Genomic DNA, 14,171 nt, shown 5'->3' with positions numbered 1-14,171 from the left:
GGGTTCACAGAAGAGACTTGAAAGATGACCTTTGGAAAGAAATGTGAGGTCTAGTCAGGGGTGGGGGCCTGTGTGTTGGGGTGGTGTCTACTTGAGGTCAGTTCCCTTGGTGGCAGTGGTGGTGGCCGCTTCCCCTGTTACAGCATAGCCCCTGACTTGCGCACCTGTGTGTTCACACAAGAGATCACTTCACACTCTCAGGGCTTTCCATCTTGCCATGGGTATTACTCATCTTAATAACTTCTTTTTGTAGTTTTTCATTTTGAAATGATTTCAGACTTAGGGGAAAAGTCGCAAGAGCACCAAGAACTTGTATCTGTCCTTCATCCATTTTCTCGAAGTTATTATTTTACTCTATATTCTTTACTGATTTCTTTTCATCATATACTTTATGATCATTTTTCTGAAACATTTGAGAGTAACTTGTAGCTACGATGTCTCTTTATCCCCAGATACTCCACTAGTGTCTCCATTCTGTTATCTATTTGTAGAACCATTATCAATATCAGGAAAGAAATATTGATGCAGTATTATTTAATCAACAGACTTTATTATTTCACCAGGTGTCCCATTAATGTCCTTTAGAGCCAAAGTATGCTAATGGTAATAATAATAATAATAATAATAATAATAGAAATGAGGAAAGAAAAAACTGCCTAGGGCCCAGTTTGGGATCAGATAATGCATTTTGTCCTTTGGTCTCATTAGCTGGTTAATCTGGATAAATTCCTCATTCTGTTCTTGCTTTTTGGGACTTTGACATATTTGAAGAGTTGAGCCCAGATATTTTATAGACTGTTCCACACTTTGTATTTATTTAATGTTTCGTCATGATTATTAGATTGAGTTTGAGTTTTTGGCAGAATGGCACAAAAGTATCAGATTGTCCTTCGTGGTGTGATTTAAAAGAAATCCCTATTTTTAACTTAAGTTTTCCTTTTGTTGTTATTACTATTTTTTTTAATAGAAGTACTTCTTTATGCTTTCCTAATCATCCATTAACAAGTAATTCTTGTGCCTAGGTGGCTCAGTCGGTTAAGCCTCTGCCTTCAGCTCAGGGCATGATCCCAGGGTCCTGGGATCAAGCCCTGTGTCAGGCTCCCTGCTCAGATGGGAGCCTGCTTCTGCTTCTCCCTGTAGCTAATCCTGCTTGTGAGCTCGTGCTCTCTCTCTCTCTCTCTCTCTGTCAAATAAATGAATGAATGAATGAATAAGATTAAAAAAAACCCAAAACAGTAGTTTCTATGTACTTTCTCTTTAAGGAAGCATAGAGGATATAAACACAAGGCATTCTTGTTCCAGCAAAGGCTTTATCATCTCAAGGGAAGGAGGCATCAATAAAAGTAACTGTTTTTTCCTCCTGTAGCCCTTTCTGCTTTCTGAGGTACCTATAGCCCATGACTGTCACAGAGATCCCCAAATGTCCAGATGCCCTGTTCTCATCTAACACCTGTTCCCCACTAAATGCTTTAAAGAACAACTGAAATTTTTTATGGACTCTTTCAGAGCCTTAATGATTGTATGAATACAGAGCTAACGCCATTCATAAAGCTTTTAAAATAATTTTGACCATTTAAAGAAAATACATACAATCTGTTTCTTCATTTCAGTAAGATTAGCCATGACTTTACCAGTGTCTATAAACTCACAGTGATGGCCGCAGATGATGAGTCTCTGTACCAGCCTTGTTGTAGACCATGACCTGAGCTACCATGGACATGGAAGTTCCACTCCTTTTTCCCCACTTCCTGTGTTTTTGCTAGGAACCTTCCTTTTCTTAGCCCTCTTTTCTGTCATTAACTCTAATCAACTAGCTTTCCATGGAAGACAGTTTTACTGCCTTGCAGGAGTCATGGCTGTGAATCCACATGTAGAAGCAGGAGGAGTGAGAGGGCAGGTTGACAGCGAAGAACGCTCATTAGCTCAGACTCACTCCCACACGTGAACATTAAGAGGTGTGCAGTCCACTTTCATTCCTTGGCAGGTGCTGTGGATTCTAGATTTACTTGTGAAGAAGTCAAATCATTAAGGTTGTCTGTGGGACTCCAGATGTTTGCTTTTTAGAGTTTTTAGAGTATTTCCTTCCTGCCTTCCTTTGCATCCCCACTCTTCTCGACTTCCTCCTTTTTTTTCTTTCTTTCAACTATATAAGCAATACATGAAAACAAGTGTAGTAGGTAAGTGCCAGTAAGAACAGAGCCTTTGCTGTTCACGCCTGACTTTTAGTACCTTGTGTATTGTCTGACACCATAGTAGAAACTCTGCAGTGAAGTGAGTAAATGAAATGTACAAAGCCAAAACTTCTCCTTCCTAAGGTAACTATTATCGTCAGGCTACTGTTTTACATGACTTGGCAAAATTATGTTCCTTCAAAGAGTGGGAGAGATTTAATTTTCTTTCTGGAGCAAGTCTTGGCTAAGCAGCGTGTAGTTCATCTATGTGGGTTTTCCTCACACATGTGTAGTTTCTCCTTGGCCCTCAACTGGGAGTTCTCTACACATGCTCAGGGACAGCGATGAGATTGTAGCTCCTTTGCTGTAGCCAGAGAGAGAGAGTCCTCCAGAGGCTGACCCTGGGGGAGTAGGTGTGACATTTAAAACTTTGTAACATGTAGCTTGGGCATCTAGTTCTATAAATGATACAGAGAGAGTCATAACGGTGATTTTTCCTTTTTTTTTTTTTTTTTTTGAAGGTGATTTTTCATAGTTTACTCAACCTGCTTCTGGGATACCTAATACTTCTGTCAAAAACAGTTAAGGGAAAAGAAACTAATTTTAATGTTTACTTGTAATAATTAAAGCAATAAATATTTTATCAACCATAAGTGTAACAAACTAATTAGAACATTTTTACCAATCTGTTTTGACTGTCTTGCTATCCATGACAGAACTTTTGATGAAGGCAGGTATTTGAAAGGTGACTAGATTGTGTATTTCTTTCCCTCAACCCAGCCAACATGCATCTGTTTTAAAATTCAGCTTCTGGGGCGCCTGGGTGGCTCAGTTGGTTGAACACCCAACTCTTGATTTCAGTTCAGGTCACGATCTCAGGGTCATGATCACCCCCACCCCTTGCTCTCATGCTCTCACTCTCTACAAATAAATAAAATAAAATAAAACAAAATTGAGCTTTCATCCTTTGTTGACTATAGAGGCTGTATTTGAACCTAAAAGCCTTAACCATATAACCTCCAACAACTTAACATCCTTATATTATTCTACATTAATTAACTTTTAAAATATCTCTGTTGAAGAAACTTCTTTACTAAGGTGAAACTATTGAACTCTTTTTTTTTTTTTTTTAATTATCTCTACACCCAATGTGGGGCTTGAACTCACGACCTTGAGAGTAAGAGTCGCATGTTCCCCCGACTGAGGCAGCCAGGTGCCCTTGGTCTGACTGTTTTGAAAAACTTCTTTATAAAAAAGACATTCTGAAAAATAAAGGATTTTCTAAATTTTTCTAAATGACAGATAACTTATGTAGAAAACACCACTGAACTTGGAAACTATAAACATTTTAGCACTTTGGCTGGCTTCTTTTACTCTCCTTTTGTGCAGAAAAAAATAATACACATTTCTCTTTTCCTACTTTTGACAGCTATTGACCTAAAAAGTGGTTTTGGAAAAGTGTATCAAGGTCCTGCCAAAGGCCCTGCTGATGCAACCTTCACACTTTCAGATGAAGATTTCATGGATGTGGTCTTGGGCAAGCTTGACCCTCAGAAGGTAATGTCCTTACGTGCCCATTCATCATCATTGCTTCCTTTTTGACTGTGTGGCTTTTAGCTAGCTCTAAAAATGCTGACTTACAAGACAGGTTCCTCACCACTTTGAAGAAGGCACAGGGGATATTGGTATCTGGGTTGACAGATCATATATGTTTTTAGTGGAGTTCCAAATAGCTTCTTTTAAAACTGAATTTTGGGGGATCCCTGGGTGGCGCAGCGGTTTGGTGCCTGCCTTTGGCCCAGGGCGCGATCCTGGAGACCCGGGATCGAATCCCACGTCGGGCTCCCGGTGCATGGAGCCTGCTTCTCTCCCTCTGCCTATATCTCTGCCTCTCTCTCTCTGTGTGACTATCATAAATAAATAAAAATTTAAAAAATAAAAAAAAAATAAAACTGAATTTTGGGGTGAAATTCTTCAGCAAAGAGTAAAATAATCTAAAACCTACACCTAGTCCTTTCAATATCCTGTCATTAGTTCAAGGGTAAAAAATCATATATTAGTAGATCCTTTCTGAAATTTAAAATTCATTCCTGGTGTAGAAGATTAAGAACTTGTCTTACAAGCATCATTGAAAATTTGAAATAGAAGGATGGGACAGTAAGATCTGATGTCTTACTTGAGATGAGACATTTAGAGGCCTTTCCGTGGAAAATAATGATGATAAGAGATGCCCTCTCTGACCATTATTAGGGAATATTGTTCTGAAGCTTTTGGCCAATCTACGAATACACAAAATTAAAGAATGTAACATTTAGAATGGAGGAGACACACTTGTTACTTTTAAATCCTGATTATGTAGCTAGAAATTCCAAAAGAATCAAGTAGTAATTCTTAGAATGAAGGACTTTAAGCAAGTGGTTGAATGGTTTGTAATTATTAGAAAATGAGCTTTCACACAGCAAACAAACCCAACTAGAAGCAAATGCAACTAGAAGATATCTGGAGGAAAAAAAAAAAGTGTTTGTAATCATAGCCCAAGCTACAGAATATACCAGTGACTTCCCTAACAAGGAGAGCTTGTTTGAAAACAACCATGCAACTTTACAGGGGACAGAACTATTTGAATATATGAGAAAGTGTATTTTTTAGGATACAAGGGCTAATTTAAAAAGAATTGTAAAGTGGTATAGTGTTAAAAGTAGGACCTTTGACATCAGATAGATCTGAGTTTGAATCTTAGCTCTAAATCTCAATCTTTAAATTTCCTATAAACATTATATTTAATATATTACTATTATAATATTATATTAGCCTTATCAATCTCATTGATTAAAGCTGATATATAATTGTAATAATCAAAGGCTGGTTATAAATCAATCTGATAATATATGTGAAGAGCTTAGTACACGGCTTGGCACCAGGTGACCTCAGTTGATTCCTTTGCAGAACTCTGTTCAGCACTTACTCTTGATTCGGGTGCTTGGTATGGCTTACCAAGACAGTGCCCCAACTGTCTGAGCTTAGTTCTAGAGGGGAGTGGAAAGGAAATCTGAATTTAGGTATGAAGAAGAATAAAGCAGAGTGATGGGTTAGAGCACTGGTTGGCACACTTTTTCCGTGAAGGGTCGCCTGGTGAACATTCTCGGCTTTGTAGGCTGATGTTCTGTGCTCCACCTGCACACTTTTGCCATTGTAGAGTCAAAGCAGCAGCAGGTCATAGGGAAACAAGTGAATGGGGCTGTGTCCTAGTCAAACTGCATTTGCAGAAACAGGCAGCGGATCAGTTTGGCCTTGGGCCGCAGTTTGCCAGCCCCTGGATGAGCATGTGACAGGCTAGAGGACCTGTTTCAGATGGGGTTGTCCATAAAGGCACAACAGAGCACTGGCCACAGTGAGGGGATGAGCCCTGAGGCCAAGAAACCAAGTGTGGAGGCCCGAGGAGGTGGGAACACTGTGATGGTGAGGAGGTAGGTAAATGAACGGAGAGGATAGTGCAGGAGGTGATGGGAGATGTAGGAAGGACTAGTCTGCTTGGGACCTTCGGGTGTCAACAGGAGTTCAGACCTCACTTGAGACAGAAGGCCACGAGCTGTGGTGTGAGTTAAAGGTCATTCTGGCTGCCGAGTGGAAAATTGACTTAAAGGCAGAGTGTGGGTAATTGAGAGTTCTTTAGATATGCTGTATTTGAGATGCCTAAATATAAAGATTAAATGTAGGATAAGGGGAACAGTTTTATATTTGCCAGGAATATGAGACCTTTTGGGGTGGTGGGGGGAGGGTGGTGAATGGATTATTTAGTGAAAGGCACTGGGCAGTTGCGTAGGAAATGGTAGTGCTTTCCTCATTTCACATCCCTAAGTCACTACCAGACTGACTGGAATTAAATGTAAAAACTTGATGAAAACCTGGGTATTTATTATTCTTAATTGATAACTTCTAATTAATATCAGAGTTTTTCCAAAGTCATTTGACTCTGTTTCCTTCTCCCCAACCTCAGGAGAAGTCTCATATCATCAGTCATCAGAGACCTTATGTCCTAGAGTATGTGGTCTTTCCCTCTCTGCCACCAATGCCTGTCCGCCTTAGTGGCTTCTTCATCTTCCTGGTAATAGTTTCTCCCACAAGTGACTCATAATTCATTTGTCTCACTTCTGATGATCGGTTACACCTTTCCCAGATCTGCTTTAGCAGTAATTAGCAGCATAAAGTGTACACCTTAGAAAACATCACTGTCTCCCAGCAGCCTCAGCCATCGTTCTGTTAACTTGTCCTATTGTCCCTGCTCCTGCCCTGAAGCTTCCCAGAGGCCTCCCATTTGTTGACACAGCCACATTGTGTAGCATTAGTCCCTTCTGTCTTGGCTTCTCCCCTGGTCACATTCCATGGTCTGCTCTCATCACCACCCCTGACGGTACTCACCTCCCTTCTGTCTCTCATCCCACTTGACTAGAAGACTCCACCATTTTAACCCCACTCTCTGCCATCTTTATACCCATCCCTGAGTAGGTGAACAGAGTGAAGAGCCGCCCAGCCCGACACATTGGCTTTCTGAGAAGTTCCTGATCCCAAGCCTCACACAGTCTCTGTACCGTCCAGCAGCCTGACTCTGATTCCCTGGCCAGCTTCCGGTCCTGTTGTCTGCGACGACTCTTTTGTACTTGTCTTCTCAAAGCATGCCTGCCTCTCTTTCCTTTTCCACTGATGGCCTTTCTTGCTTCATTGGGAAGAAAAGGTTTTCAGATGAAAACTTTTCAGAGAGCAGATATGTCCCCTCTCTTCCTTTTCCCTCCCATTACGTGAAGAGTGTCTGCCTCTTCTCGTCAGAGACTGGTCTCTTCTCTTCTGTTCTGGTCACTAGTGCTTTTCTACTCCTCTCCTTTCTTTCCCAGTCTCTCCTGTTCCACTGCGCCAGTCTCCCACAGCCACAGGCAAGCCAACATCTGGATTTTTTTTTTTAAGATTTTATTTATTTATTTGAAAGAGAGAGAGAGAGCAGAAGCAGGGGGAGCAGCAGAGGAGGAGGGAGAAGCAGACTCCCTGCTGAGCAGGGAGCCCGATGTGGGGCTCCATCCCGGGACCCTGAGATCATGACCTGAACCAAAGGCAGACACTTAACCAGTTGAGCCACCCAGGCACCCCTAACATTCTTTTTTTTTCTTTTTTAAACATTTTATTTATTTATTCATGAGAGACACAGAAAGAGAGAGGCAGAGACACAGTCAGAGGGAGAAGCATGCTCCATGCAGGAAGCCTGATGTGGGACTCGATCCCGGGACTCTGGGATGCCCCAAGCCAAAGGCAGATGCTCAACTGCTGAGCCACTCAAGCGTCCTACCCCTAACATTTTGATGTTAAAACCAACACTCTCTTTGGGTGTTCAATCCCCATCCACCATATCATATCATATTTAAAAAGTGTTAAAAAGAAACTAAGTGAAATTGGTTTTAAGAATATGTTTTATTGAACCCAGTACAGCCAAATCATTTCAACCTGTAATCAGTATAAAAGTATCAGTGAGATATTCCAACTCAGTCCAGTGTATATTTTGCACTTTCCAGTGCTTTTCAGCCAGGACTAATCTCACTTCACATGCTTGGTGGCCATATGTGCCAGTGGCCCCTTTGGTCGGCAGCACAGGCTTAAACGTTCAGTCTTGGCTTAGCATTTCTGCTGCCTCTTATGTGGCTTCCACATCCATCACACAACAGATACTGTTCCTATTGGAGGTCACCGGTGACTTCTGTCTTACCAAATACAGTAATTATTTCTGTGTCTTACTCAGCGTTTGAGTTGCATTCAACTCAATTAACCACCAACTTTTTGAAATAATTTCACTTCTTGGCTTTCCTGATACCGTATTCTCCTGTTTTGTGTCTGCCTTTGCCTTTCCCTCATCTCCTTGGTGCCTCCTTCCACCCTAACCATTAGATTGGGTGCTTCATCTCAAGGCTTATTTCAGGGCTATTCTCCAAATAAAGTCTTTCCCCCAAATATGTTCATCCATCCTAGGGTATTTAAAGTCTTGTATGTGTTCACATCTCACAGATTTAAATGCCTGATCTTGTCTCCTCTGAGTTGCACTGTGACATAAGCAGCCTTCCGCCTGACCTCTCTGATGGGAAGTCCTCCTAACATTTCTCACTGTGTCAAAGATGGAACTCATGATTTCATTTTCTCCTCTAGTCTTTCCTGCCTCAGTAAATGGCACCAGTGTCTATCTACCAAAGTCGAAATGCTTGGCAATGTAAGTAAGACTTGCCTTGTCTTCTTTCTGTACCTCTATATTGTTTTTGTTCTTAATTTTGCTTGATCTTTTTCCAGAATATACCTTACATTCATGCTCTCCTCCTCATCACTAGAGATACCACTACCATCCAAGCCTCTAGCATCTCCACTGGCTTACTGCAGCAGCTTCCCAGCTGGTTTTATTGCTTCCATCCTTGTCTCTCTACCAGGATCCAGAGTAATCCTTTAAAAAATGTAAATTAATTATAAGCAGCCCACCTGAAAACATCTGTAAGATTTCCTTTTGGACTTGGATAAAATCCAAACTACCTACCATCATGTCCTGTGTTATGATTCTCTTGCCCGTGTTTCTAGATTCGGCCCACACTGCTCGCCTCCCCACTTAAAATGCTGATTCCAGGGTGCCTGGGTGGCTCTGTCAGCTAAGCATCTGCCTTTGGCTCAGGTCATGGGCTACCTCCTCACCAGGGAGACTGCTTCTCCCCCTGCTTATGATCTCTCTCTCTCTCTCTTTCTCTTTCTCTCTCTCTCTCTCACGTAAATCTTAAAGAAAAAGAAAGAAAAAAAGTGCTGATTCCATTCCCATTGTCCTTTCTCACAATTTCTTCCCATCAGCTTTTAATTCTTCGGCGTCTATGCCTTTGCCTTTTATAGAATTTGTCCTCCCAGATTTTTGTGTATCTGGCTTCAATTCATTCAAAGCAGTTCCTTTCTGTTACAGTTTCTGAGAGCAGCCCATTTTCTCCTTCATAGAATGTATAACAGGTCTTAATTATTTGTTTACATTTTATTTTTTTACTCCTCTACTATAATGCTAGCTCCATGAGAACAGAAAGCAATATCTTTTTCCTGCCTGGGATATTATCTAGTATACTTGGACCCTCACTAATACTTGAGTAGATTAAAGCAAGGATAAAAATAAAGAACATAAGCTCAACAGCAGTAGTTTAGGCTGGTGTAGAAATCGAAAACTTTAGCATGTCAGAACCCATAAGATATTCCCATGAGCCTGGAGGAAATAATAAAACGATGATACACAGTGTAGTGGTATCGATAACCTTTGCAAAATTCTGGAAAGGACTAAATACAAAAAAGGAGGCAAAATATAGGAACCAGTAATCAGTAAAGAAATAGAAATGACTCACACGCATAAGAACAACTGATTTTCCCCAGTATCCACAAAATGCAAATTAAAGGATGTCATCTTGCCTCAAATTTTCAAAGATTATGTTAAAGTTGGGATAAGAGAATTCACATGTAGCTGCAGGGATGTCAATTTGAAAGAGTCTTTCTGGAAAGTGCTGTGGCAGAGGTTCAGACTTCCTTTATGGCAACTTAAAGTCCCAGTACTTTTTGCTTTGGCACTCCCAGGCCTGAAGAAATACCCAGCAGTCCATTTTATGAAGTAATTAGGTCCCAACCAGAGTTGTCCTTGACTGCTGTCCTCGAAAGTTTTAAGCATTCCTTCCTGTGCTTGTGAATTTGCTGCACAGCTGCTGTATGTAGTTTGGAAGCTGGTGGTACAGAAACATGGTCAGGAACCTGAGTTAAGAAATGGCACGATTCAGTAGTTTCTCCTTGAGAACTCTGTCTGAAGGAAATAGGTAGGAATGCAGGTCTACGTTTAACATTCTTGTGCTCCATGGCAACTGTCACAGGTTGGTTTGGGGTATTTACTTCAAGGAGTTAGGTGTTTGTATTTCAGGTTGCACATCCATGTCCAAGTTGGTCCAGAGCAGGCAGGTGTCTGTACTGAGTCCCCGGCAGTGTTGTGGAGCACAGTGTCTGTAACTGCACAACGAAAGTAGTCATGGTCTCCCATTGGAAACACCGAGCACTTGATCCCAATGGAATGAGCTCTCGTTTATTTTTGCTGTGGTCAGAAGTTTAAATGGCTTTTACTTCTCCTCTGGTTCATGAGGATTTGCTTCTAAGATTAAGCTGCTGCTCGTTGATAATTGGGAGGCAGCGTTGAGAGGATGAGGCCTGGCCTCTCCAGCTTGCTGGCTCTGTCGCTTGGAGCAGGTTCGGAAAGCTCTCGGACCTGAAGTTTTCTCCTCCGTCCACTGGCAGTAAATACATAGGGCCACTTCAGGCTGACGGCTGCGCTTCTCCAGTGACGTATCTGTAGGGCTTCTTTGTAGTGGTAAGTAGTATTAGTAATGACTGTTACTGTTTTTTCAGTCTCTCTAAAAATCTAGGGACTTTTTTTCACTTCAAATTCCATATACTATGTTCTCTGTTAACTATGTAAACTGTGATGGTTTTTTTGTTTTTGTTTTTTTTGTTTTTTTGTTTTTTTGTGTTTTTTTTTTTGAGAGGGAAGTTGATACTGTGGGTGAACTTAAGCATCTTGTACAAGTTTCTGTGTCAGGTAGGGCACAGAGGTGATTCTGGGGTTTGTAGTGTTTGAATGTGCCAGCCTTGGCTTGGTAATAATGATGAGTCTAACGTGCCATATGTCAAATGCTAAGCCAGGCCCTTGACACACTAATTCGTTTAGCTTTAGGATCAGAGCTGCATTATTTAGGTACGCTAGTCATGCCTCTTGGAGATGGGGAAGCTGGAGCTCCGGGTAGCTAAGGAATTTGTCCCAGGTCACTTTGCTTGTAAGTGGCAGAGCCTGGATTTTATTTTATTTTATTTTATTTTATTTTAATTTTATTTTATTATTTATTTTATTTTATTTTATTTTATTTTATTTTATTTTATTTTATTTTATTATTTTATTTTATTATTTTATTTTATCTATTTTATTTTTTAAAAGATTTTATTTATTTATTAATGAGACACAGAGAAGGAGAGGCAGAGACACAGGCAGAAGGAGAAGCAGGCTCCATGCAGGGAGCCTGACGTGGGACTCCACCCCGGGTCTCCAGGATCATAGCCTGGGCTGCAGGCAGGCGCCAAACCGCTGAGCCACCCGGGCCGCCGGAGCCTGGATTTTAACACAGCCCTTCTGAGGCTACAGCACAGGGTCTACTCACTCCTTTGTTATATGACCTTATTTTGCCATTACGTGGCTTTCTATCTCATGAAGGTGTCATGAATATTTTTATTGTTAGGAACACAGCAAAGCCTTTTATTCATAGGATCTGAAATTCACATTTAAGAACAGACTGACATCCAAATGTGGGTTGAAGCAGAACTCACAAGTCTTGTCTGTTCAGACAAATTATTCTGTGGTTTTCCAAAATACGCAAGGTGTCTTTTTTTTTTTTTCTAGAAACACCGGTACTATCTATAATCATTAAAGTGTTGCTATATAAAAGTCCCGTTGGGGCACCCCCGGTGGCGCAGCGGTTTAGCGCCACCTGCATATTATCTCAATTGTGTTCATTGTTACCAATGATCTTTTTAAAAAGGAAGTAAAATGTTACTTGATAAAGTCTGGCACTCTTTTTTTTCTTCTCTCCTTTCCAGGCATTCTTTAGTGGCAGACTGAAGGCCAGAGGGAACATCATGCTGAGCCAGAAGCTTCAGATGATTCTTAAAGACTATGCCAAGCTCTAACGGAGGCACTACATTATGAATAAGAATAGAAAAGTGACATAACTCTCTTCACCCAGATATGCAAAACTGATGAAGCAAAAGCGATCAAAACTAAGATACAGGGAAAGTTGCTTACCCTTTTCAGATTTTAGATGACTTTTCAGATTTTAATTTTTTACTAATTTTTCGCGTTATCCTTCTTTTTACAAGGAACTGCAAGCCAGCAGGTGATAACCTTTCTGTTCCTAGAGCTCTATCTTCATAAGAAAAAGTTTTCACTCAAGCCTTTAGAATTGTGACAGCATTTATAAGTGGAAAGGAATATTAGATCAGGAAAGACCCCTTTGATGTCCTATACACTGTTCTGTTATTTTCTGTTCTCTATCTTATCGATAGAGAAGATAATTTTAACATGAATTGTCACTTGTATTCACTTGCTGTTAATACTTTGCTATGTTCTGCTTTAAAGCAGGAGAAAGGTCTTTATGTTCCCAAATAGTTTTCTTCTCTCCTCTGTTTTGCTGGAAATCCTTTATTTTCAAATAATGCCTGTAAATACCATCATGGGGTTTTCTTGCTTAATCAGTAATCGCGAATCATAAAGATGTTAGTAGCAAGTACCATCATACTCATATTTCTTCTCCATGTAGCTCAGGCGATGTGTGCTGAGGAGATGCCCTTTGACCCGTTGGCTGCAGGGGTGACCAGCAAGTGAGATGCTGAGGTCAGGGCTGGAGTGCATGCCACTCATAGAGCATAGCCAAGGGGGATGTGTGTGTGGGGCTGTTATAGGTTCAGTTCCCTGGGAGACAGACTTTAGAGATCTTTGGTCAGGAACTGTATCTGGAGTTGTTCTTGGGATTAATGCCTAGGGAGAGTGGTGGTAAACAGAGGAGGCAGGGGGAGAAGTTTGGCTGTGGTGCACTCACCACAAGGCCTCAGCCGATCCTCTGGGGATGGCCCAGCATCTGCCCTGAGTTAACTAGTCACTGATTGCGGCCTGTCCTGCCAAGGTACCATGACACGGGGCAGCACAGCAGGGTAGGTCCTGGAGTGTGCTCACTCACTTTGATGGCTTGGTCAGCAGCTGAGAGACTGTCTTTGGTCCTGAATAGGGCTTCTGGGAGGGTGGCCTGGTGCCTCACATCAGGGAACAAGACTGGGGAACCAGAACTCAGGGATCAAAGGAAATGGTCTCAGAAATGTGAAATTGAATTGGAATATTTACACAGTGGTGGAACATAGAGGAAGGCCTTAATACACTATTGCTGACTTAACGAATGAGCAGGATATAGTGGAAGGCAGAGAAGAAAAGTTGTGCATTTGTCAATTATGCCTTATCGTCATGGTCTCTGTATGGTATTCTAAAATTAGTTGTAATGTAGAGTGATTTATTGTTATACCAACTGAATTTGTTTTTAAAGTAGCAGCCTTTTAACATTGGTCTTCTATAATAGCTGTTGTTCCTGTTGAGCTTGGAAGAGCTTCGTGTCCTTACAAATAGAAATTGCATATTAAAATGAATCAAATGCCACACACGAATAAAAGTGTTGAATATATACCCTGGATGCTTAAAACATATTAAGAAAGAGGTATTTTCATTATCTCACTAACCTATCTCTGTCAGTCTGAAAGGCCAGAGAGCTACTGGTGTCCAGATTTAGCGGCTGCTTCTTACTACTCTTCATTCTCCTTCATATTTTCTATAATTTCAATATTGTTGATCGCACCATGCTGCTTAATTCTTTTCTCCCTTTTCATCCTCCAATGAGAAACATACTTCTTACTGAACCTGTGGGTTAATCACCCTGTCTCCTACTTGTCTCTTTTATAACTTTTTCTGTCTCTCTTACTTTTCAGGATTATCGATTAAACAAAGTTTCAGTCCTCCTCACTTTTTGCTAGACATTTTCTTCCTGGATTGGTTTCGTCCAGTTTCTTATCTTCAGCCATCACCTGAGTGCTGGTTGCTCTGAATCTGGACCTTAGCCCTGAGCCCTCCATAATGCCCCTCTGCCCCTTGACAGCTCCAAATCATTACAGGATTGTTGTCCTCTGGTTCTCATGCACACATGTCCAAGGTAAACGCGTGATCTTCCCCTCCACTCCTGAATGTGTTTGTATCCTTATTGCCTTAGTTAAGGGCATCACCTTTTGCGGAGGCCAACCAAGAAACCAATTCACATTTGACTTTTCTTGTCCTCACTCACCTCCCCCCCATCTAATTTTTCCCTTCCACCTCCTGAATATTCCAGGGTTTTC

The 14,171-nt window shown here is 41.1% G+C and overlaps 1 protein-coding gene across 1 annotated transcript in view; it reads left to right on the top strand.

Moving 5' to 3' along the window:
• HSD17B4 (hydroxysteroid 17-beta dehydrogenase 4) overlaps positions 1-13,468 on the top strand; it is a 92,803-nt gene extending 79,335 nt beyond the window's left edge. Inside the window, exons 23-24 of the mRNA XM_026015330.2 lie at positions 3,601-3,728; positions 11,841-13,468. Of these exons, the coding sequence (XP_025871115.2) occupies positions 3,601-3,728; positions 11,841-11,930 (218 nt within the window). The 3' untranslated portion in view covers positions 11,931-13,468. The remainder of the gene's footprint in view (positions 1-3,600; positions 3,729-11,840) is intronic.
• The last annotated feature ends 703 nt before the right edge of the window (positions 13,469-14,171 follow it).

Source organism: Vulpes vulpes, chromosome 12, assembly GCF_048418805.1.
Source record: "Vulpes vulpes isolate BD-2025 chromosome 12, VulVul3, whole genome shotgun sequence".
NCBI lineage: Eukaryota > Metazoa > Chordata > Mammalia > Carnivora > Canidae > Vulpes > Vulpes vulpes.
Note: the sequence above shows the minus strand (reverse complement) of the source record. Positions and strands in the feature narration are given on the sequence as shown.